Below are 23,870 nucleotides of genomic sequence, written 5' to 3'. Positions count from 1 at the left end.
AAATTGAGTCTGTCTATCTCTCATCTGACTTGATCCTCTAGCAGAGGATGTCATCGACTCTGACCGTGCTTGAGATCGAAAATCAGAATCTCTACTTCTTTTGGGTGATACTAAACTCGATGAAGGCCCCGTTCTTTTAAAAAATTGAACTCTTTGATCCCCATAATATTCATTCTGAGCTCTTTCAAGAGCTTTTACACGATTCACTACCTCTTGAAACGAGGACAGATTTAACACAATCAACATCTCCTTTAATCTCGGGCGTAAGCCCTCCACAAACCATTCGCATGCATCTTTTTCTGTTGGAACTAACTCAGCCGCAAAACGACTCAACTTATTGAATTCACACTTATATTCATATATAGTGTGATCCAATTGCTTCAGATTCGAGAATTCTTGTTTCATTTGCTTGATGAACTGGTCTCCTATATACTTGTGTTTGAACTCTTCTAAAAACAAGAACCAGGTCACTTGGTCACTTGTCATTCTTAGAGTAATGTTCGTCCACCATATTCTCGCTTGTCCACGAAGAAAGGAGACTACTCCGTCTAACTTTTCCATATCAGAACAATGAAGTCCATCTAGCATAATCTTTACGTCATTGAGCCAAAAGTCCGCTTCAACAGGACTCTCCTCAACTTCACCTTTGAATTCAGGAGCTCCTAATCCTTTTAAATCAATCCCTTTCATTTCTTTATTCCTTCTTTCTTATACATAAATCATATATTTCCTTTCATATTCACATACTCTTGTCTTATCACTTATACTCATCTTTATGTACCAATCTTCATTGCATCCCCATTACTCTAATAACCCATTTCTTATACATAACTTCATTCTTTATCATTTCTTATACTTGTATTTTTTCTTCCTGAAGGTTCCATGCAAATACTTATCTCAGTTTCTACATCATAGCTATCTGCTCAGAATATACAACTATATTCAAATTCACATCATAATCAATTAATTCCACTTTATTTTTCCTCCAATCTTATAACTCTAGCACCTTTACTCTGACAGCTAGATAATAACTTTCATTCAATCTAGGGCACAAGCCCTATTATACCAATCCTATACATCCTTTCCAATCTAAATTATCTCAACATTCGCTTACTCAACTTATCAATTTCACATCAATTCTCATACATCCTGAAATTTCTTTTGCTCAAACCCAACATTTTGACTTCCTGTGTCCTATAATCTGATCATCGATATACACATTCTCAAACTCTTCTTATCCATCCTCAGCTTTACTTAAATATACAAATTCTCTTACTTCCTTTTCCTTTACTATACCACATTACTATGATCCAAATATGCAACTATATCCAGATCCATTGCAGATCTGGTTATCATATCCTGACAATATCTTATAATCTTATAATTTCAATACATTTTTATCACATACTCTAGTTAGCCAATGCTAACTCTTTCCATTTTAACTGCAAACCCTTATCATAAACATACTCTTATTTATGCGCAATACTATCACTTCGTTTCAAACTCATAAGCTCTGACTTTATACATCTTATACACTTGTCACTGATGCACTTATCCTTGAGTTCTTCTATACGTACTCATCACGTCATTAGATATTTTTAACATTCTTATGGTGACACCTGTTCACCATATTCTATCTTATCCACATAATAACAAAACTACTATATATCGTTTTTCCGATTCCAAACGATGAAAACTTTCTATCATTGTTCAGATATGATTTCAGCTTTCTGAAATCAACTTTTGATCTTACTAGGCATTTCCTGAGATGTCCGCTCTTCCTCCTGCCTGGCCAGGGCAGGTGAATAGCTATCACAATCAGGAATATCAACTTTCACTTACTTCGAAATTATCACGACCGGATTTCTACTGTATTAAACTATTCTTATTCTATTAGCAAGACAACATACTCCTTACACAACCAGATCAGAAATTTTTTCAATCTAGGTTGGCATGTACACCTTTTTAAAACACTTTTGACTTCGTTTTTAGCCTAGAATCGGCTAAACCTGGCTCTGATACCATTAAATGTAACACCCCCAACCCGTACCCGACCCGGATACGAGTCCGACGTGTCACATTGACTTTTCAAATCTTGACTCTTAAGAAAAATTCCCGGGAAATTTAAAACTTTATTTAAAACAAAATACAAACTTGATCAGAGTGCTCGTACTTAATGACTTATTACATGCCAACACTTTATACATAACCAAATACATACTTTGTCAAATACTTCTGATCTGATCTTTTAGTAGTGATACTGTCTTTGCCACTTCTATTCTTTCACTTCTCGTTCTTGGTACCTACGTGTAAATCACTTACACGCTAAGTCATAGACTTAGTGAGGCATATAAAACATATATTATAACCATATATCATTTCATATACATAAAAGACATACATATGCAAACACTATCAATAATCCTTTCCACTTACCATATACTCATCATATAACACATATATCACTATACCCAGAAACACACATAACATCATATAATTCATGTATGTGCATTCATATCATTGAATCATGACATATCAATATGCATGAATCTATTGTATGATAACAATATACAATCAGGTCATGCACACATGCAACTTACCTTCTTGTATCACTTTCACTTTCATTTGTCTTTCAATTTCATTGCCCATGTATATTATTGAGATTAGAGGTATGTGAGTGCATTGAGGTTGTGCACTAATGCTGTCACCACAGCTCATATCTATTCCCTCATGGGGCACCGAACCTTAGTTCAGTATTCGTCCCGTAGGACTCCTACATCCCGAAGGACTACGTCCCGAAGGACTACGTCCCGAAGGACTACGTCCCGAAGGACTACGTCCCGAAGGACTACGTCCCGAAGGACTACATCCCGAAGGACTATTATACCCTCGACTCTTGGCATGCCAATTACACCTATAATTCTCATATCGTATACTATGGGCATTATTCTTATATTTCGTATCACTTGTTCTTTCTCTCCTGTCACATACCACATGTATGTGTAACCATATATCTCATATCATATCACATGTATTATATATACATGTATTCACGTAAATCATTTCATGTAATTCATATCACGTATATTACATGTGCATATAAGCTTATAGCTTCTTTCACATATACATGTAGTCACATAGCTTTCTTTCATGTAACCATGCATGTCATGTCAAATAACATATATCATATGTTGCATTTTCACTTAAGCATATAAATCATATAACATAGCATCCATCTATTTCTATGTATTAATGCATACATGGTAATCACATAACAATTTAGAAGTTACTTCTTACCATAGTAACTCCATCACTGGCTCATCACAAGCCAATGTTAATTCAATAAAATAAGTACAAAATAAATTGCACTCACCTTATCTTTGCTTTGATTCGATTCTAATTCCTCAATTGTCCCGAAACGGATCACTTTCTATCTCTACATAACAATACATAGATTCATATCAATATTCCAATTGATATATTCTAAACTGTCACTTCTTAGGCTAAGAGAAAAGCCAATTTCCTCTTTTAATGAAGGTATGCATCGATGCACTACTTGTGCATCGATGCATAAAATGCATTCGATGTTTCATTAATAACGGGATGCATCGATGCACTACTTATGCATCGATGCTCGAATTACATTCGATGTTGTATTATCACTGGGATGCATCGATGCATGACTTATGCATCGATGCACTAATTGCATTCGATGTTTGTATTTTAAAAGAGTGCATCGATGCACTACCTATGCATCGATACACCTTCAAACAAAATTCTGGGTTTTAACCTTGATGCATCGATGCACAATGAATATGCATCGATGCACTCTGCCCATAATCCTCTTTTTGAACCCGAAAATCATTCATTTTGGATTAAATCCTTCATGATTCATCCCCTTTTTCATTCTTAACTCTAGTACGCATACTTAAAACAATCTATACTCATTTATTTCACCTTAAACCTCAAAATCCTATCTTCCATATGTAATTCAATAATTACATCAATTTTGCAACATGTTTCAAATCCAATTATAGTACTTCATATCTCTTACTTAGATTGATGACAAGTCAAATCCAACTTTCAATTCTTATTATAAACTCTATTTCAAGATTTCATTCAAGAACCACTAATCTTTAATCTTCTCTATCTCCTTTATCTTTTGATTTTAGGACAACCTAATCTTTCCATAATCTTAATTATTACCTAAGGATCAAAACCCACTCTTAAAATCAACAAATCATCAGCTAACAAGGAATCTTACCTTTGCCTTGGAGCTTTCACGGGAGGAAAAAGAAAATGAAGAAGAAGAGAGAGAAGAGATTTCTGGAAAATCTCTCATCCTTATCCATATATATATATATATATCATTATTTAATACATCTCTTGGTCAAATGACCCTTTTGCCCTTTAATACCTTTTATAATTACTAATATCTTTTATGATTTATTTCCAGATAAATCATTGAACTAATCCATTATTCTACTTTAATCACCAAATTCTGAAACTTTATAATTTAGTCACTAACCCCTAGTTTGGGATGTTACATGTTATTAGTAGGGTTGTAAACTAAGTGAGACATATTATAAGTTATTTGAATTTGATTTGATCAACATTCTATTTGGATGGACTCAATTCAAGTTTTAACGAGCCGCAAAGAATTACTTAATACATGACTTGAAAAGTTCGCGAACAACTCGAAAAAATAATATATTAAAATTTTAATTTTTAAAATTAATTATTAATAATAGGGTAAAGTACGCAAATGGTTCCCCGACTATAGGATGATGTTTTGTTGAGTCTCTGACTATTAAAAGCTACAAAATGGTCCTCTGATTATATAGACATTGTTTTGTTTTGTCTCTCGACTATTAAAAGTTATAAAATGGTCACATAATATTCATATGTTCCAAACTCGTCTTTTTCGTTATTAATTTGATAGCAGTTTGAGCTGGACGTTAACCTGCTTCCTGAGATATTATAAATATGATCATAGAATCTCAAATGACTATCATATCCCAGGTAGTATATTAATGTCCAACTTAGAAGACTATCAATTTTTTAATAGAAAATTATGAATTTGGAACATATGAATAGTCGGGTGACCATTTTAAAAATTTTAACAGTCGAGGGACTCAACAAAGCAATGTCCTATAGTCGAGGGATCATTTTGTAAAATTTAATAGTATGAGACTCAACAAAGCAATGTCTTATAGTCAAAGGACCATTCGTGTACTTTACCCTTAATAATATTAATATTTATATGTTATTTAAAAAATTCAATATAAAAAATTCAAGTAATTAAGGTTTGAGCTCGAGTTCGAGCTTCAACTAAACTAAGTCTGAAAACATTTTAAGTTTTTTTAGTTAAATCGAGTTTCAATTTTTGATTTCGAGTTTGTCAATTTTAAACTCTTGAGCTCTCGAGTTGAGTCAAGTTTAACTTTAAACTTTTTAAGCTCAACAATACTCAAGTTCAAGTCATTTCATTTACAACGGTGATAATTAGTGAGAGTAATTAATTGAATGGGAGAAGCGGCACTAAAATGGAACGGCACAGGAAGCAGATCAGGACAGGCCATGGGATGAAATATTCAGTTTCCGTCACGTACAATATTCGAAACAAATAGCAATTATTAGTCCAATTAATTAGGAAACAAATTTTGTGGACACAAGGTTTTAGTACGAAAATCTAGTGGTTGAGGCTTGGGAAATGTCTCCGCCATGTGTCCAGTGGTCCACTATGGTTTTGAAATCACATTGATTTTATTTTCACCCTCCAAATACTTGATTGCTTTGAATAGCCGCACCAAATTTCCCTCTTAATCCCACTTCCTGCTTCCCATTTTGCAATGTTCTTCGACGTCTTTATATCATTGATGGACCGAGAAGAGAGTGGTGGGATAATCGTCCCTAAAAATTTTAAATTTTAATATATTATAAATATGTTTTCGTCTTCTAAAATTTTGTTATTATACTTTTTCTTAGAATTTTATAAATTCGTTCTTTTATCATAAAATTATATATTCATCCCAAATTTTGATGAATATGCAAATTAGGAAGAATTTGTAGAGGCAATATTTGTTTTAGTATCTTATAGGAAATTAAAGTGGAAAAAGTTGAAGCACGCACTCGTGGAAAAAAGAAGATATATGAACCTATAAAATGTAGAAAGTCAAAGATAAGATTTTACTCCATTGTAGCATCTTTTTATTTGATGTATGCATTACACTTTTTAGTATAAATATATATGTATACGATTGATTAATTTATTTATATATATATATATATATTTATCGATCAATAATAATTACTCAACATTTTTACTCTATCAAGCATGAAATATACCATGATTTATGTTGGCCACGCATCTTCCTCTGTTACCCCACCCATTGAAGGCTTCACTTGATCACTTCTTTTATTCCTTTTTAAATGAAAACTGGTTGTGTTTTAATTATATATTTAGTATTCAATCCATATATATTAATAATTACAGTAAAATAAGTTAATTGTTAATAGGAAGATTAGGATTGTAGTAATAGTTGATAATTCAATTATTTTGATTTGAGTGGAGAGTTACATCTGGCTCCTTTATTTAGGAAGATGTTCAGTCGAGGAAGAGGAACTGTGAATAAGAAGATGAATTGTTCAAAAAGTCTGATCTCTCCTCTAGTCTTGTATGAGATTTATTATACACTAACTCTTAATGTTGTTGTCGGATCTTGAGTTATCATGACTATTCGTAGACTAACAGAGTATGTAAATGTTGTTATTTGTCAGTAGATTTGATGTTGGTATATCTCTTAAGTCTGCCAACAATCTTGTCAAATGTTTATGGTTAAGTGACACATATGAGACTGTGAAAACTTCGTCTTATGAAAGAGTTTTTCGAAGATTGTGATAGGTGAAGAGATATAAATTTCTTTCGTAATGTATTAAATAATTCATTTTAAAAAAATCAATTAAATCTCTAGAATATAAAAATGGTGCTATAGGAATATTTATAGATATTATAAAGAGGGAATCAAAGAAGCTTAACACTTTCACTTTAGTAATTGACCACACCATGATCATAATGACAAATTGCATAAAGAAACACACACAATAGAAAAAACTTTTTTGGGAACTTGGAAACCCACAAGTTTCACCTTTTTTATTTTCTCTTTCCACTCGATCATCTTGTGATCTTTCTAATCTCCATTTCTTGTTGCATTAATAAATTGGGTAAAGTACACATTTAGTTCATAAACTATTACTTTTATCCTATTTTGATACTTAAACTTTATTTTTTTCAAACCCGTACTTAATATTTAGTTTAAGTTGAATTTCAGTACCTCGTTGTTAAAAATAAAAGGTGATGTTTACGTGTCAATATAAGATAATTGCATGTTATCATTCAAAAAACAAAAAAAATGTCACGTCAATAATTATGTTATTTTTTAATGATCGGGTACCAAAGTGAAACATAAACTAAATATTTGGTATGATTTTTAAAAAATAAATAATTTTTTAATACCAAAATATAATAAAAGTAATAATTTAGGTACTAAACATATAATTTATCCTAATAAATTTGGTTCTTTAGTTTCAATCATCATGATTTTCACATTTTTCCATACTTTTGATTTATAGAAAAGCATTTCCTTCTCGTCAAGCTGATGGTTGTATAAGAAGAAGAATCTATACATGAATGGATATTTCCCTCTCTTTGCAGCAACCAAGTGGAAACTTTTGTGTGTATGGAGGGGGCATTCACATAGTTGCTATGCAGGAAAGGATCCAATGGGATGGACGAAGTCTCTAAAAATTTCAAACTCATTTGTTTTAAATATTCTTTTTATAATTTTTTATTAATAATTTATTTTTTCTCTTAAAATTTTATAAGTTCACTCCTCGAAAAATTGTGTGGGTTCGTTCGTTCGTTCATCGGTCTCTATTTCTAAGAGAATTTCGAGACCCTCAGCTCCCCAAAGCAATGCCTAGATATGGATTGAACTTTGTCCATCTAGATAAAACACGTTCGACCCTTCTCCATCTTGTCTTGATGCTCAAATCTACTCGAGATCATTGTGATTGTATTACAATTATTATTATGCTTCTTAGTTTCTTTTGGTAGGCCATAGATTCTCTATTGAAGTCGACTATTCATTGGCAATGACACAAGTCCCCAAGCTTCTTTTTTCTTTCCAAGTTTGATGATCGAATATTCAATCTCAAACAGCCCGTTGGTCCTTTGTTTGCTAAGAATGACAAAACAAAATTGGGGGAAATGAGAGAATACTAGACCTAAAGTTCAGTGATATTTGATATAATTTATCTTAAATATTAATATTTGAATTTGTATTTGATTTTAAAATTTAAACAACTATATAATAGGAAGAATAAATGTTGAAAGCAAACCCATAATAATATATTCCAATGAAAACTGAAATGAGGTTATGCTTTTACTGTGGAATCGAGTGCAAAGTATGTTGATAAGTAGCTATTTATGATAGCATTGATATCTGATAGCAGTGGGGGAGCACAAAGAGTTGACAGTTTGGTACAAAAAATAATATATATGATGGACCTTCCTTTACACATCAATTTTCTTTTGCAAGGTCCCATTTTACAGCTATGGTTCGTCTCGTATCCGAAGTTTTTGCCTTTTTTTTATATCGTCAGGTCAATTATCACCAACTAGGATAGCCCCCCATAACTACAATATTCTTTTTTTAATCTGAAAAACTCTTAGTTAAAGCTTTACATTCCTACTAACAACTAGTTGGTCTAGTAGGATAAACACTAGATCCACTAAGTAAACTCAGAAGTTTGAATCATAACGTTTGTGAATGGAGTAAATTGGGTTGAAAGAATCGTCTCCATAATAAACCTCTATAAAATTCGATCCAAAATAGTTGATCAATAGATTGAAAATCGATGGTTAAAAGAAAAAGCTTTACAAGACCTAACTATGCCTAATTGGTTTGAATTAAATTATGGAAGTGGGAGTTTATATTACACCTTAAATGGGTTGCAAATTGCAATAATTCAAGGTTTGAGACGTGTATGGGTTGCAAGAAGCCGGAGATAAGGGAATTATTGAGGATATGAAAGGGATAGACAATTGAGTTGTGTCTTGGCATATGCTACTTATGTCCCATCTCATTATTCTTCTTGAAAACTTTGTTTGATAATTAATACGCCCTACTAATAATAATAATTGTTCTATTTTTAATATCTACATTCACTTAAAAAAAGTATGTAAGTATTTTTATCTTATAATTACTGTATACTACCATTAAAGAAAAAGTTATTTAGACATTTCATACTACAACTACCCTCTATCTAAATTCCACATCTATACAAGGATGAAACTGTAATTGTTGGTAGTGAAGATTTTTAACGGTTCACTTTTTCGATGTAGTCAGAGAGTCGTAACTAATATTTATAGGTTGGCAACACGAATATACTTGACTTTCAATAAATCATGTGTGTCTTCTAGTGGTCATATGAAAAAAAAATATAGCTCTATACAGAATATGAAACTTCAAAGGCTTTAAAATTTAATAGAAGGAATGATTATAATGAAAATGTATCTTACATAAGAGATCCGAAGGAGGTACAATAAGAATAATGAAATTGCCCAACGTGTTACAACTTAAAACCATACATGACTCGACGGTGTGTGTACATAGTCTCTCTTTGGCAAGGGTAACCCTTGATTTGTTCAAGTAAACGAAAATTTCTTTTTTATTTCCCGGTATGGGCTTTGAAACTTGACCGATCATGTCGATTTCATGTATATACTTGAAATTTATGAGGCAGTGCCATACAGCTGAGGTTTTCTTCAAACAGATGGGGTTTCAGATAGTTCTTTATTGCATGAAAGGGACATTGTTATAATTCCAATCATTCAAGGACAAATCATAGTTAATGCTGGTGATTAAATATATGAAAAGTGATGAGAGTGTGGGGGCGGGGAAACTTCCGTAAAAATTAATGTAGATAATCATTCTAGGGTTTTACGTTTTTATATTTTAAGGATTATTTAATATTTAAGGTTTAGAGTTCAAAATTTATAACTTAAGATACAAATAAATATAATTATAAGTTGATAGGAATAAATTTAACGCGTCCATCGTAAGCAATTCACCCTCTTCGATTTGTGTAGAGAGTCGCAATTTATAAAAAAATATTATGGGTGATGGTTTTTTATCAAGAAAGGGAGAAAATAATTTTCTTCGATTGAAGAATAATACTAGAGAAAAAGAAGAAAAGTTTCTTCTTCTTTTTTCGTTAAGTGTATAAATACCCCAAACGTAGGGTGGTTGATCAGTTTGTACGGACATAACAGTAAGTCATTAAATTTAGTAATCAACATCATATGATCAGAAGCTAATAAAGGGGAGCTTTAGGTAACCATTTGGCTAGGGTGATTCCTGAGGTAGATTGTCATTTATGGTGGATATTGGAAGGTTCTAGTTCTTGCTTTAGGTGATATTCTTCTATGAGTATAATTCGGAGGTATAACATTATATAAACTTTAATTTAAACATTATGTATAAAAAAACATACTTAATCAAAGTCTCTTAATCAAATTAAAGTTGCAATTAATCTAACTCAGCTGATAAAAACTTTGGGTTAAGCTTGCTTGGTCGATATAAGGTGTGGGGAAAGGTGAAGATGTGAAACAAAATCTTCCCCTTATATTTCTTCTTTTGTGTAAATATATAGGTCATCCATATTGTGGTGAGTAACTACATGGTGTTCCATAAAAGTGAAAGCCTAAGTGAGTTTTGGGGCACCTGAGTGACCCTAAAGGGCACTAACCCTAAACCAAAAAGGCAATTTCCGTCTTTGGGTTGAGATTTCTGTCCCCTCCACTTAAACCCCAAATACTTCCACCTGTCTCTATAATTTAAGATTCCATTGTTTAACATCAAAAGGAAAAAAGAAAGCATGCTTCTAGCAGAAAGTATTGGGGCAAAAGATCCACTAACCATTCGTTCATGATTACATTATTAAACGCCACGAAAGTTTAAGTTCATTAATTCACTGGTTAGGAATACCTAAAAGGCTAACCCACCATTGTGCATTTCTTGACCTTTAGAGCACAACTTTTACTCAGTTGCCGGCCAGCAATGCATGCTATTACAGTGGCAATTTTTTACTTTTTGAACTATTTGGTCAATCGATTAACAAAGGGTCTATGATCTTACATGTCATAATTTTGTTTTGTTTCGTGTCGTGTCGAACTGGAACTGAATGATATCAAGCAAAGATGAAAAAGTTGATCAAATAAGCATTACGTTTTTGACATACAAACGATGACCCGAAGTCTATGTTGTCGACAAATTCCATTACGAATGTATGTGAAAGAAATTGCTGGACCCATGTGAGGTGCATGGATGAAACGTACTCCAAATTTTGATCCTCTTCGAAAATGCCTACAAAATCATTACTTCTTCCACTAAAGCATGCATGATATCTCTCCCATTGTTAAAACAAAATCTCTTTAGTATCTACTTCCACTAAAGTATATATTATAGTATCTGTATAGAATTTTTTTAACCTATTTAGAATGTATATCCTAGAGACATAATTATTTAAATTTAAATTCTTTAAAATGAATAACACTCTTTTATCGTTAAGATCACTCACTAAATTCATGTTTAATTATCGGTAAATTTTTCTTTTTTTGGGGTGAGCAATAGTAGTGGGAGATGTGCTGGATGAGTAACGGGGGCAAGGGTGAGAGCCCTCACCAAGCCGACTAATCTCCGTTTGAAGGGGTCTTCGTGGGTGTTTTCCATGGTGGCTCCACCACCGTTGCCACCGTCATTCCCATCGTCACCACCCTCTTTAAATAGTTTGGATAATCATGGCATAACTTTTGTCATAAATTAAGTACTATGTCCCTTTAACATTAAATTTGTTATCAGCTTATTATATTATTAGGGGTTTTTTATATACTCTTTATTGATATTTATGAAACCTCTTTCCTATGAGTAACCAAAGATTTTTTAATTACTTAATTTATTGATCATAACATTTACTTTTGCATTTAAGGGAGTTGATCTATATAGTAGATTAAATATGTTTACCCAACTCAATTTCTTTTTACCCTCTGTGTTCCCAAAGTTTCGTTTTGATTAATCCGGACATACTCAGATCGTACACCTAGCTGTGATGAGAGTTAAATAATTATTTTTATTAAATTATTATAGATTTAATTCTAAATATTTAAAAATATTATATTAATAATAGTAATGTCCATCATTTAATTTTAAATAATAAATTTAATTTTTTTTTATTTTAATATCGATTTTCAATATGTTCGAGAAAAAATATGTTATGTAATATATTTAAATTGATTGCGAATTTATTTCATAAGTTAATTTATATGTAGGGAATCCTACACTATTATCATAATTTTTTTTAATTTATAACTTAAAATATAAATAAGTGTTTATTATTTAGTAATATAAGGATTAAGATTGAATAAGTATTAAATTTAGGGACTAAAAAGTACTTTATCCCAAAAAAGAAAGCAATGAAGTTAAAAATGGGCATTTTAGTTTAACCGGTAGGTTAGGTTTGACAGGTCATTATTGGAAAATTTCTCATCGTATCTTTACATTGGGGAACTTTGCTAAATTATAACCACCACGCACCCTTATCGAGCGTGTGTAACAAACCCCTATTAAATTCGTCAAGCTATTGAATCAATCATTCACTGAGTGCACGCGCCTGTGAGTTTGAGTGGGAAACATGATTCCATTACATTAATTGGGTGGAGGGGACAAGGATTACAAATAGGTTAAAAATACACTACAGGTCATTCAATTATGTATTTCTAATAAATATGTCATATTTTTTTAAGTTACAAACAAATTATTAACATTAAATATTACATCAAATAGTGGCATAGATTGATATAATAACAATTTTAATCTTAAAAAATTATATCATCTATCAATTTAATTTTAATCCTAAATAATCTATAAGCTTAATCTTTCATATTTAAAAATTTCATCATTATATTCTTTATTCTTCTCCAATCATTATATGGACTCATTTAGTTTGATAATATTATAAAAAAATAAATTAATAAATTTTTTAAGTATAAATAGTTATATTTATTAAATTGTATAAACTTTGATAAAATGTATATATTTAAAAGACTAAAAAACTTATTATATCTTGTCACATTACATATCCTTTTTAATTTTAACCACGAAATGACATGTTTATAACAATATTTTAATTAAATAATATATTTATATTTTTCAAAATTACCATTTAATATAGCCACTATTTTTTAATATATTAATTAACTAATTGAAGTCAAATATAGCAATGGTCCACTATAAAAATAACTCTTTAAACCTTTTTTTTTTTTTATCTAGAATTCGAACGTACTTCAACTAATAATGGTATTTCTTTGAGAGAGAAAACACGAAGACATATATATAACGAAATTTAAGGGCATTGGAAACAAGGAGTTCAGAGGAAGAAATACATAAATAAATAATCCCGGCAAGCACCGAGCCACCGTTTCATAAAAGCAAGCAACCAGACTTGACAGACTGAGTTAAAAAAGAAGAAGTAAAAAAACTCAATTCGAATCTTAGCCGTTGAAGATCGCAACGGGGTGTTTATAAAAAGGCAAATGGGGGGGGGGGGTTGAGTCTTCTTCCCTTTGTGATTAGCACAACGTCTCAGTCGCTTAGATCTCTAAGTTCTCTCATTCTTCACCCACCAAGAATCGAATCATAAGTGGATTGCACAGGGAATTTGGGGTTCAGTCACTCTCACTCTTCTTCTTCCCCTATCCCTTTAATCTCGATGCAACCATATCTAGTTGTATAGAAGCTGAAAAAAGGCTGTCTTTTGTTCATACCATTCAATTGGGGTGTTTCTTTTAAGGTCAGTCGCCGTCTTTGGGCTGCGAAAATTGGTGGCTGCATTAAAGTGTGGCTAAAGTTTTGGTTTTTATTGACAGAAGCAAAGGAGAAGAAGATTGGAGAGGTTATTATTTCAGGAAAGCATATAAAAAGCTCTGCAAATGGAGATTTCATAAACCCTTTTGAGAAGAAAGGTGATAGATCAACTCAATCAAAGTACACTCATTTTGAGGGTCTTGATTTTCTTCAATCCTTGGAAAGAGACAACTCAGAAACAAGGTTCGTTGAGGGGGAAAATGGAAGCTTTAGTTGTTTGATTATACTTCTCTTTTTTGTCTCATTAACTGTCGTTTATGTGTTTCAGATCTACCATTAAAACAAAATGTTGGTTCAGAAGCAAGCAGAAGAAGCAATAGTGTCCAGCAACATAGCCGAGATGGAGCATGAAACCAGAGAAGAAAAAGAACAACAAAATGAAGACAAACAAGCATTGTTCAGCGTTAAAAACTTCCTCTGGCACGGTGGCTCAGCTTGGGATGCCTGGTTCAGCTGCGCCTCCAATCAAGTAAACCCAAAATTAATCCTCAAATCATTTCTATTTTCTGTTCAAGTGATTCACAATTTGTTTTCTCTTCTTCCATATAGGTAGCACAAGTGCTGTTGACACTGCCGTATTCTTTCTCCCAACTCGGCATGTTATCTGGTATTCTCCTCCAGATATTCTATGGACTCCTGGGAAGCTGGACTGCTTATCTCATCAGTGTGCTCTACATAGAGTATAGAAGCAGGAAAGAGAAAGAGAACGTCAGCTTCAAGAACCATGTCATCCAGGTTCGTCTTCCTTGTTATTCATCACACACACAAAACCCTTGAAAGTTGAAAATCATCTCAAAATGATCACTTCTTTTTGGATTTGCAGTGGTTTGAAGTGCTTGACGGGCTGTTGGGTCCTTACTGGAAAGCAGCTGGACTTGCCTTCAACTGTACCTTCCTCTTATTCGGATCTGTCATACAACTCATAGCTTGTGCAAGGTTAGTATTATACGTATATCCATGAAATTCAAGCAGATTCTGAAACTGGGTTTCGTTCTTTTTTTTAACCATGGATGTTTACTTGTTATGATGATAACAGTAATATTTATTACATCAATGACAAATTGGACAAGAGGACATGGACCTATATTTTTGGAGCTTGCTGCGCAACCACCGTTTTCATTCCCTCCTTTCACAACTACCGTATTTGGTCTTTTCTAGGTCTTGGGATGACCACCTATACTGCCTGGTACTTGGCCGTAGCTGCCTGGGCTCACGGTCAGGTAAAATAACATTAAAAAAACAAGTTAAAACTATGGCCGATAACGAAATTCGAGTTCAAACAGCTATGTTTACATGTAGTTTTGGTGCTTTTATTTTAACATACGATTATTTCGTGCTCAGGTTGAAGGTGTGTTTACATGTAGTTTCGATGCTTTTATTTTGAATTACGATTATTTCGTGCTCAGGTTGAAGGTGTAACGCACAGTGGTCCAACAAAGTTAGTGCTTTACTTCACTGGTGCAACCAACATTCTCTACACCTTTGGTGGACATGCTGTGACTGTGTAAGCTTTTACCTTCCCTTTCTTCTTCTTCTTCTTCCCTTTGCAGCTTTTTCCGGCAATCCTGGCGTTCGAGACGCCATAAAAAATTGAACTTTTCTGCTAATTGTTTATTCCTTAATCCAGTGTCCTTCGTCTTTAAATGTACCATATAATTTCTGTATCATACAGTAAAGCTTAAGCAACGTTATCTGCAAAAAAAAAAAAAAAAACAGGGAAATCATGCATGCAATGTGGAAACCTCAAAAGTTCAAGTACATATACTTATTGGCCACCTTATACGTCTTCACGCTAACACTTCCGTCGGCTTCCGCCGTCTACTGGGCATTCGGGGACCAGCTTCTCAACCATTCCAATGCCTTCTCTCTCCTCCCCAAGACCCGTTTCCGTGACGCCGCCGTTATCTTAATGCTTATTCACCAGGTCCATCTTCTTTAAACCCATGGTGAAAACATGTAAATTAATCGAACGTGCAATATTAACAGTGTGGTTTCCATGAAAATGGTTTGCAGTTCATAACATTCGGGTTCGCTTGCACTCCATTGTACTTCGTGTGGGAGAAGGTGATCGGTATGCACGACACGAAAAGCATATGTTTGAGGGCATTGGCGAGGCTGCCGATGGTGATTCCGATCTGGTTCTTGGCCATAATCTTCCCATTCTTCGGCCCCATAAACTCCGCTGTCGGTGCACTTTTGGTTAGTTTCACTGTCTACATCATCCCAGCTTTAGCCCATATGCTCACTTACAGAAAAGCCTCCGCTCGACAGGTAAAAAAATAAAACCCCCCATTACTCTTCCTCTTCCTTTACAAAAGTTCCACTCGGCTAGGATCATTATCTTCTTGTCCCACATCAGCCTGTGATAACTTTATGTATGGTTCAAGTTGTAGTTATCTTTCTTTAATAGGGGTAAGTTGGTATTTTTCGAAATGGGAGTTCCTTTTACAATTTAGTAACTAATAACACGACTCAATTACTCGAATTCAAATTTTTTAGGAAGAAATAACCATATAGTCCACTTATATTTTAAGTCTGCAGCAAATGTACAAAAGCATTTAAGGCTTGGATTTGGAAACATTAGGAGAAGAATTTGGATAGTTGGGGTGTCGTTTTCATTTAGTTATTTGCAACAGTACAGTTTCATTGTTGTACATTGTCTTCCTATGTGCATGAGCTCTTTTCCTTCCACCTCCATCTAATTTATTTTTAATTTAATTTTGAGTTCAAGTTCGAGTTTAATTAGCTTTTATGCTTATGTTTTGTGATGAGCAGAATGCAGCAGAAAAGCCTCCACCCTTCATGCCAAGCTGGACAGCCATGTATGCAATCAATGCCTTCGTTGTGGTGTGGGTTTTGGTGGTCGGATTCGGGTTCGGTGGATGGGCTAGTATGACCAACTTCATCAACCAAATCGACACTTTCGGCTTGTTCGCCAAGTGCTATCAATGCAAGCCTCCAACACCGGCCGGCGGAGCCGCTACCGCGCACCACCACTGACCCGAAACATAGAAACAACAAACAAAAACCAGAAATATATATAATGAATTCCTTGTTTTCCCTCCATATCTTGTCATATACATGTGATGTGTGCTGGATTTTGCCCTTTCTTTTCTATTTTTTTCTCTCCCACTGTTAAATTAGTATATTAAGAAATAGTGTGTTGAATTTGTGGGATTCCTTTGCAATCAAAGCATTAATTAAATTAGCTAAACAGCATATGTTTAGACTTTTTTTTGTGGGCAATGCCAATTATTACAATTATCATGTTCCCAAAGTCACTTGTAATAAAGAAACCAAAGGGTATGGGTGTGTAGTGTTTTTTCTTTTCTTTTTTTAATGAGAGAAAATGGTTTTGATTTCAAAGATTGCATTTGGACATGTTTTAACGGCCCTTTTAACATTAGATTCTATTGAGGAGAGTGGGCCGTGGACACATCCCACTTTCACATGGCTTGCACGTTGGCTTATCCCTTTATCACGTGCCACTCTTTACTCTTAAATTATATTTTTTATACTATTCTTAAATAACTTAAATCTCTAATTCATGCCTATATTAAACATGTTTTTTTCGTCCATAAATCCGAGGAAATTAGTTGTTTAAACTTTCTTAATCTTATGCAGATGATAATTTAACTCGGATCTGACAAGTTTCAATTTAATTTGATTTAATAAAATCGGGGTAAGTCGAGTTGGGTTCAAATTTAGAATAAAAAGTATATAATTCGATTTGAGATTATAATGTAATTTTATTTTATAAATTTAGAGATAATTGTTATAATATATATTTCTCTATTTTTTTAATTAGGTCTATATTTTATCAAATAAAAATATTTTTTAAATATTTTTTTCCAAATTAGATGTAAGATTTTTACTTTAAAATTTAGGTTGGGTTTGATTCAGGTGAAGAAGATATACTTCTCAGATCAGGTTGAATTCGGATAGAAGATATATCGCTTCTCGAGTCAAATTGAGTTCAGGCAGGAAGGTATGCCTCTCAGGTTGTGTTGGATGAAAAAACCATGATCCAACTCAACCCATTGTTATCTCTAATCCTATGTCCTCTTGTATATCGTATCACACGACAACCAAGTTAAACTCAGTCGATTAACTAGTGTTAAACTCAATTAATTATTAGTCGAGATCAATTAAATACTTTATTTAAAATAATGTTTTTAATATATAATTCAAAAAAAAATCTCAAATGGGTTGAGCATAAATGTTGAATTAACCTGTGAATAAATTAATAGAAGAATTCTTTCAATACACCATTTTAAAAAATTATAAAATCCTTTTAAACAATTTATGTATAGATTCTAAATCAATTTATAAATAAACAAGGTGATCAAAATTTACGAATACATAATTTATAATTAAATTAAGGTTATTATTATTATTAATCATATTTTATGAATTTTACACGCCTTTTTATGTCTATAACTTCTTCAAGATGAAGGGATGATGCAACTAAATTAAGTCTCATAATCTCATGGTTTTCACAATCGGACCGGTTAACGAACTGGTCATGCTACCTGTTCACTGGTTCAATCGGTTGGAAGAACCGGACGACGTCATAATTATTTAAAAAATTAAATAAAAATACTAAAAATATTTAATAAAAAATAATTTTTATATCACAAGTCATGACATATATAAGATAAAAGCCATAAAATCAAGTGAAACAAAATGATTCTAATTAACTACAACATAATATTTAAGGTAAAACATATTAAATAATAAATATAATTATATAACTATAATTAAAAAATAAATTTGGGGCTAAAAAATCAATACAAAATGATATTGTTTGGTTTAATTTTTAAAAAAAAAACAATCTCACATGGCTAAGAAACATAAAAGAGCATCCCAAAAGTCTAAAGAGAAAATATGAGAACAAAACAATCTCACATGGCTAAGAAACATAGAAGAGCATCCCAACTAACTTATATAAATAATAGAGGTAATTTGACATTCAAAATCATGGAACTTTTTGGTGAGCATTGAGTGAACTATTCTTTCACTTCAATCAAGCTCAAATTTTAGGCTTCAATCGAGCTTCTACATTTTTTTAAAGGTCAAGTCTTTTCGAGTTCAAGTTTCAATATTATATTTCGAGTTCGAGTTGAACTTGATAATTTTTAGCTCGTGAGTTTGAGTCGAGTTGAGCTTATTTTTAAAGTTTTCAAGTTTGAATCGAGCTCAGCAATACTCGAGTTCGACTTGGCTTGTTTAACAAACGACGTCGTTTGGTTTAATTTTTTTTAAAAAAAAAACAAAATTAACGGTTTTTTCCGGTTTTCAGCCGATCTAATTCGAACGGTTCAACTGTTCCGACCGGCTCACTAGTAGCAGTTCAACCGGTTTCCGGTTGAACCGACCGGTCCGATTTTCAAAACACCGCATAATCTTATGCTCTACATATTCATTAGAGAACATGATGACAATCTGAAAATAAATAAGTAAATAAAGTGTAGAATTTACTCTAAAAATATATACCAAACTAGTGACGATTTGGGTTTTAAATTATCATAAAAATTAAATACTAACCAAAAAGAAATCCCATACAGAAGTACAAGTTCCTTAACAAAAGGGTCTAAAAGCATTAAGCTATAGGTTAATATTTAACTTTCAGACTAAACTTGTAAGCAAAATTTTGCCTTTAGACCCCTAATATTTCACTGCTTAGAATGAGTTAACTTGTAATTATGGTTTTCAGAACCGGACCGGTTAGCGAACCGGTCATGCTATCGGTTCACTGGTTCAACCGGTCGAACCGGTCCGATTGGTCGGAAGAACCGGATGACGTCATAATTATTTAAAAAATTAAATAAAAATATCAAAAATATTTAATAAAAATAATTTTTTATATCACAAGTCATATTCAAAGCAATTCATAACATATATAAGTTAAAAACCATAAAATCAAGTAAAACAAAATGATTCAAATTAACTACAACATAATATTTAAGGTAAAACATATTAAATAATAAATATAATTATATAACTATAATTAAAAAATAAATTTGGGGTTAAAAAAATCATAACAAAATGATATTGTTTGGTTTAATTTTTTTTTTAAAAAACAATCTCACATGGCTAAGAAACATAGAAGAGCATCCCAAAAGTCTAAAGAGTAAAAATATGAGAACAAAACAATCTCACATTGCTAGGAAACATAGAAGCGCATCACAACTAACTTCTATAAATAATAGAGGTAATTTGACATTCAAAATCATGGAGCCTTTTGGTGAGCATTGAGTGAACTATTCGTTCACTTCAATCAAGCTCGAATTTTTGGCTTCAATCGAGCTTCTAATTTTTTTTTGAGTTCAAGCCTTTTTGAGTTCAAGTTTCAATATTATATTTCGAGTTTGAGTTGAACTTGATAATTTTTAGCTTGTAAGTTTGAGTTGAGTTGAGCTTACTTTTAAAGTTTTAATACTCGAGTTCGACTTGGCTCGTTTGACAAACGACGTTGTTTGGTTTAATTTTTAAAAAAAAAAAACAAAATCCCGGTTTTCTCCGGTTTTTCCCGATTTTTTCGGTTTTCAGCCGGTCCGGTTCGAACGGTTCAACGGTTCTGGCCGGTTCACTAATAACGATTCAACTGATTTAGATTGAACCGGACTAAGAACGGTTCCTGGTTGAACCGGTTGAACCGACCAGTCCGATCCGATTTTCAAAACAGAGCTTGTAATCTATCTCTAGTTGACCATATTCAAAGCATCTTTGCATGGGAAATGCAATAATTTAAGCTTGTTTTGTACTGCTTTAGCCTCTTAAACGAATTTGTATTCCTTGCTTGGCAAGGTACCTTTGCTCATAGATCAGGGTGCCCATAATTCCTTCATTACCGTAAAAAGAAAGTAATATTTAGGATTCAGAGCCATCAATCTGCTGCAGCAAGAAACTGTTAGAAAAAGAGAACAGAAATATGATTCTGATATAAGCAAGCTTTAACATGATGAGATTAGGGTTACCTTAAGTTTAAAGGCATATATTACCATAATAAAGCAAGTTGTTTGTTTACTTGGATTGAGCCTGTAAACGAACCAAACGCACAAGAACGGAGGTATGTTCATGTTCGTTCATTTAATAAATAGACGAACATAAACGAACACGAACATAAACGAACAATTTTTTGTGTGTTCATGTTTGTTTATTAAGGAATATAATTTGTTCATGTTCGTTCATTTAATAAATAAACGAACATAAACGAACACGAACATAAACGGACATGAACATAAATGAACACGAACATAAACGAACATAAACATTGGAGACCTTCCATTTTTCTTTCATGAAAAATAGTCGATAATGCAAATCAACCAAATCTACAGTGATAAATAGCGTAAGAGTTTATTAGCAGTGATGAAATGTTTGAAGATATCAAATATTTCGATCGATCTTTTAAAGATATTAAATGATTCACACAACTTTAATTTAACGCTATAACATTTATCTTAGTGGTCCATGATTACATATGAACAATCATTTTCCGCTATTACACTCTTTTTCAGAAATTGCATAGAAACCTTTGTTTTGTTTTATGACAAATTCTATATATTTTTCTCTTTACTTATGCTCATATACTTCTGATTGTTACCTTTATCTTCCCATCTATTTCTAGAAAGAAGTATGATGTTTTTTGAGTTTTAGATGTGAAGATACCTGCCAATAACTTTACATATCAACTATTAAGCCAAATAAAACAGAGAAAAAGATGAAAACATATATGTAAAACTTCATATTGCACTATAATATAATTTGTTTTGAAGCTTTCAGCGATCGTTTCCACTCTCTAGTGAACACTAGGGTTTGGGAAAAAAAAAAGGGAAATTAATATAGGTGCGAGGTGCCTCACAGGTTAACATATTGGATTTAATCTCCAAATAAAATTGGATTAATTAATGAGTTGGTCATCAGAATATCAGATTAATTAATATTTTTAAGATACTTACAAATTGGTCACCAAAATTGATTTAAGAAGGTTGGGTTAAACATAAACAAATGAACATAAACGAACATAATCGAACGAACATAAACGAACATAACCGAACGAACATAACCGAACATTCACGAACGTAAATGAACGAACGAGACCTATGTTCATGTTCGTTCATTTAATTAAACGAACAAAAAATCTTGTTCATGTTCGTTCATTTAATAAATAAAACGCACATAAACGAACTTCCCGCCGCACGGTTCATGAACGGTTCGCTGAACGTTCAGTTCATTTACAGGCCTAGCTTGGATTGGTATACTATTTTACATGTGAGCTGCAGTTTTAGAAGATTTTAGTTAGATCTAAGTGTTGGGCTACTTGGTATTTCAGATTTGTCAGATAGATTATGAGCTGCAAAATAAAAAATTACAAGACATGGACTCTCTTGTGCAAGAATGGCGACCACAAGTTCCAAAGGGATGTAAATGGATTGTATGAGTTATTTTCTCAAACTGACCCAAGATTTGAAGATGGTTTGGACTGACTAGAAACGTTGGGATTGGTCAAGGTTCTATGATAGTTCAGACTGGTCCAAGACAATCCATGAGTTTCATAAGATTAACTTTTTAATAATTCAAGGTGATTACAATGTAGTATATGTTCATAATTTTTTTCTAACCATTGACAATATGCACACACCCTGAAAACACAACAACTCGAACTAAGGATTTTAAAGAAGAACAACACTCCCTTTAATCACTGAAGACACTCACCGAGTTCAAGATTTTTTTGTGTGGGAGCCTGGGAGGAACAAGTGATATTTACCAAAGAGCGGTCAACTATTAAGATAATTTTCTTTTGAATACTTTAGAGTGATTACAATACAATACTATTTGTTTATATTCTTTCTTAATCATTAGTAACACATTTGTAGACATAAGTGTTTAAATTCAAGATTTTTAAGAAAATAATACTATTTTTTAACTTGTAAGACCACTTAATAGGATCAACTACTGAGATATTATATCATTGGGCGTGGATCCAAAATGATAATTTTGTACCATCATAAGCACACTACACTGGTATAGGATCTACGATGTTTTGCATCTTGTCGCAACCATTTTTCGTCCGGGCACGAATTTTTTTTACTTGGTGGGAAAAGTGATGTGAATAAATGGTTTTTAAAATAATTTGGGAGTCGCCATCGGCCTTTTGGGTCAGGTAGGTCGAATACCTAAAAATTATCTTTTAAAAGAGTTTTTAAGAAAACATCAGTTAAAAGATGAACTAATCTGCGTTTATAACCAAAAATTCTTTCTTTTTAATAATAAAAAGGGATTCGTGGTCGGTTACGTTTAGGGAAGGATTAGCACCCCTACAACGCCCAAAATTGGTACTTTTTAATTATACATTGTCTCTATTATTAGAAATTTAAGAATTCAAATATATTTAATTCATAATTATGTTATTTCAAATAATTTTAAGAAAATATATTAATATGTATAAATAAAATATTTATTTATATAGAAATATCAGAAAAGAGCTTCTAGGTGCTTTAAGACAGCTCTTTTCTTCAATATTAAAAAAATAAATAAATACCTAAATCATTTTCTTAATAAAATAAAATTAAACATATATAGTTCATAAATAGGATTTTTATTTTATAGAAAACAAAGAAAATAAATAAATAAATATTATTTATTATATATATTTATATGACTAAGATAATAATAAAATAATAATTAAAGTAATCATTTAAACATATTGGGTTTGAAATGATAATAATACAAATTAAATTGTAATTAAATAGGGACTAAAACATATTAAAATAAATAAAAATATTAAAAATTAAAATTTACATAGTATTATAAAAATATAATTACTAATGATGTAATTAACCCTAATTATTAATAGGTGATTAAAATAATGATCATTAAAAT

General features: G+C 32.2%; 1 protein-coding gene across 1 annotated transcript; it reads left to right on the top strand.

Moving 5' to 3' along the window:
* The first annotated feature begins 13,977 nt into the window (after positions 1 to 13,977).
* On the top strand, positions 13,978 to 17,191 carry LOC120151129 (auxin transporter-like protein 4). Its single transcript, XM_039163677.1, has 9 exons — positions 13,978 to 14,168; positions 14,254 to 14,454; positions 14,535 to 14,720; positions 14,809 to 14,921; positions 15,022 to 15,205; positions 15,392 to 15,489; positions 15,702 to 15,909; positions 15,999 to 16,256; positions 16,761 to 17,191. The coding sequence occupies exons 2-9, from the start codon at positions 14,272 to 14,274 to the stop codon at positions 16,983 to 16,985; spliced, it is 1,455 nt and encodes a 484-aa protein (XP_039019608.1). The 5' UTR covers positions 13,978 to 14,168; positions 14,254 to 14,271; the 3' UTR covers positions 16,986 to 17,191.
* Positions 17,192 to 23,870: the final 6,679 nt, after the last annotated feature.

This window comes from Hibiscus syriacus, unplaced genomic scaffold (assembly GCF_006381635.1).
Source record: "Hibiscus syriacus cultivar Baekdansim isolate YM2019G1 unplaced genomic scaffold, ASM638163v2 tig00111027_pilon, whole genome shotgun sequence".
Lineage (NCBI taxonomy): Eukaryota > Viridiplantae > Streptophyta > Magnoliopsida > Malvales > Malvaceae > Hibiscus > Hibiscus syriacus.
The sequence above is the reverse complement of the archived record's forward strand: the minus strand, read 5'-3'. Positions and strand labels throughout refer to the sequence as shown.